General features: G+C 30.4%; 1 protein-coding gene across 1 annotated transcript in view; it reads left to right on the top strand.

The window, feature by feature from the left end:
- Positions 1-482, top strand: part of LOC21398815 (two-component response regulator ARR2) — a 5,845-nt gene extending 5,363 nt beyond the window's left edge. The window contains exons 6-7 of the mRNA XM_010109091.1: positions 272-343; positions 438-482. Coding sequence (XP_010107393.1) covers positions 272-343; positions 438-482 — 117 coding nt within the window. The remainder of the gene's footprint in view (positions 1-271; positions 344-437) is intronic.
- The last annotated feature ends 2,760 nt before the right edge of the window (positions 483-3,242 follow it).

Raw genomic sequence — 3,242 nt, forward strand, 5'->3', positions numbered from 1 at the left:
TGCTGAACCTTGGTGGCAACGTATTTCCATCTGCATCCGAGAACTATTTTCCGAGCTTTGTCATCCCTAATCAGCTGGCAAGTATCCTCTCTCTATGATCATCAAATTAATATATGAAGATCACAATTTGTAAAATCTGAAATGGGGTTCTCTATACAATATTATATATGTGTGTGTATATATATATATATAGATATCAGGACATGCACAATTACGTCTATGTTTAAGCCCAAAACAATATTCTGATACGCTTGTATATATGTGTGTGCAGCAGCCACGCATGATCGACGATCTTACTGACCCATTCCAGCTTATGCATATCGCAAATATGCAACAACGTGATGTAAGATAACTTACATATAAAATTTTTGATGTTCAAAATCTTAAAAAATCTCTCGCAAGTCGTAACCAATAATTGTGGTTTTAAAATATTGCAGGTCGACTGGGACGAATTTATGGATGCCATGATGGAGGATGATTAATTTGGAGGGAGTGATAAGAGAACCTCACAAATATCTAAAACCAATCCTGCCCGGAAAAGCACACAAAGATAGTAGATTGGATTAAGATATTCTGTAGTTCTAATATTTGGTCTAGTTAAGTCTTTGAACGATTTGAGTTAAGTTTGTTTAAATTTGCTGAAAGACCTTTGGTTGTAGTTTTTATAATTAATAGAGTTTGCTGTGTACCAGCGCTTGGAACCTAAATAGCTATTTTATCGTAATATTTCAGCATTTTTATATATCCCTTGTTATTATTATAATTTTTGGCTTGCAGATTTAATTTGTTTCGTTATTCTCTCTCTTAACAGATTTAGTTTTGTTTAGTATTATAATTTTACGATAAAATTGCTGAACATAAGTCTCATCAATATTTACCCATTTACTTTTAATTAATATCTTTTTAACTAATATGGTTATTTGACTAAAAATGATATTAATCAAATGTATAAAAAGTAAAAATTTAGACCCATACACTCTAAGAGGTATTTGTCTCATTTCTTCTAATTTTATTCATGGAGTACCATATTTTTTTCCTTGAAAAGCACGTGTTCTAAACTGTTTTTTGTTTTTCAATTTTTAAAATGATTTTAACATCCAACTTTTCTGTATTTTAAGACACAAGTTTTTTGTTTTCGACATTTTGTTTTTTTTTTTATAGAATTTTTCAAGCATAACTTTTTTATTTTTAGAAAAACACGTTTGCAAAAACTGCTCGTTCTTTTGTATTCTAAGTTTTGAAAATTAATTGACGTTTCAAACTTTTCTGAAATTTAAGATACAAGTTTTTTGTTTTCATTTTTTTTTTCAAAAATAATTGCTTTCAAATTTTTGAACTATTATTTTTTATGTTTTCAATATTCTTTAAGTATCATATTCTTATTCATGCTGTTTTCCCCTGAAATACATGTTTGCTAAAACTGGGTTGTTTTCCAATTTTTTAAAATGATTGTTATATTACACATCCCACTCGATTTTTCAAATGCTCCTTTAAATTATAACTTATTCCCGCAAAAAGACGTCGATAAAATAACACAAAAAGGAGAAAAGCTCGATATTGATAATCTTATTATTATTATTATTGTTATTATTATTATTGCTTAACTAATTCGTTCTTATTTCTCACTTCTTTAGCACAATTCATACATTTCTAAGGCCGAGAAGTTTTGAAAGTCAAAGCTTTAAGATGGAAGAAGAACAATTAGTTATAGGTGGTGCTGAAACTTTGGACGGGTCGCTCGCGACTACTCGAAAAAATTAAATTTGTGCCCTTTGCTTGAGCCTGCTCGCCCGAAAAATTCTGGCTGCCCACCCGAATTTGAAGTCTTCCTTGAACGGGCTTCGGGCAAGTCTTGGCTGCCCGAGCCTGCCTGAAAGTGCCCAAATTTTTTATATATTGTTTTAATTTTTATAATATTGTATATATATATATTATATAATATTATTTATACTTTTATTTATTAATTTTTAAATTTATAATTCATAATTGCCTCGTTATAAACCTTTCTAAGAAAAACTCAATTGGGATAAAAACTTGGTAAGTAAAAAAGAGTGCAATCATTTTGTGATGAATTATAAATTTTATAAAATTACAAAGTCTAAATATACAATATTACAATTACAATGTCTAAAGCAAATAAATATTTACAAATTACAATTTAATTTGAAGCTGAAGAATTGTCTTCAAAATTAAATGTTAATATATTAAATTAATCTATCCATTCTTGGCTTGCCGGTAAAATTGTATCTTATAAACGTTGATCGGCACGATCTTAATCCTTAATACACACCGAAGCTTCAACAATATTCCTTTACAATATGTTTCGGTGTTCCTCAAGTATTCATCCAGTCGTACTGAAGGCTTGTTCGGTTGAAACAGTGGAGATTGGGATCGAAAAAATATCCATTGCCAATCGAGTTAGGACTGGCTAAGTTAATGCTCGTGTCCTCAACCATTGAACTAAATCAAATACTTAGCTACTATCATCGACTACTAAGCTCTCGCTGAGGTACGCCATAAGCTCGTTGAAGCCGCCGCCACCACCACCTCTTGATGAAGATCCACTCCCAACTTCTGTTTGAGTCTTTTTCTTCTTCTTTAACCTGAAAACATTCATGAATGAATGCAGTTTTTCATCTTTTTGTTGCGGTTCCTGTACTCGACAAGTGGTGTTTCTAAACCTATTCTCATAAACACTATAGAGAGAAAATATTTTTTCTTTTATTTTAGGAAATTGGTTAGAATAATCGATTTCTAAAAATACACCTAAGTTTTCTAAATCTTCTAATTTTAACCTAGGATAAAAAATAGTATTGAAACCATACAACATTGGTAATTTAAACCAATATTTTTTAAATTTCTTTTCCATAAAAGCGATAGGAATTCCTAAAATGGGGTCCTTCCTAAATAAAATACTAATTCTTAAAGTTCACCTAAAGCTAAAGGTGATGTTGGGTAATATGTTCCACTAAGTTTTAAAGTAACTTCATGAAAACTACCTAAAAATTTACACAAAGTTTCGGCAATTTGCTAATCATATGGGTCTATATGTCATACTCCTAATTTTGTACTGATATAGTTTATTATAACATCCTTATAGGGGAGGCATTATTGAAGCATTATATAAATTGAGTTCCATCTTACATGCATATCTAGGGCTAATACTCTAGGAGTTAGATTTACTGCTTGTAAGAACTTAAACCAATCTTGTTCTCTTTGATTACTACCTTGAATCCATGCAA

This window comes from Morus notabilis, unplaced genomic scaffold (genome assembly GCF_000414095.1).
Source record: "Morus notabilis unplaced genomic scaffold, ASM41409v2 Scaffold759, whole genome shotgun sequence".
NCBI lineage: Eukaryota > Viridiplantae > Streptophyta > Magnoliopsida > Rosales > Moraceae > Morus > Morus notabilis.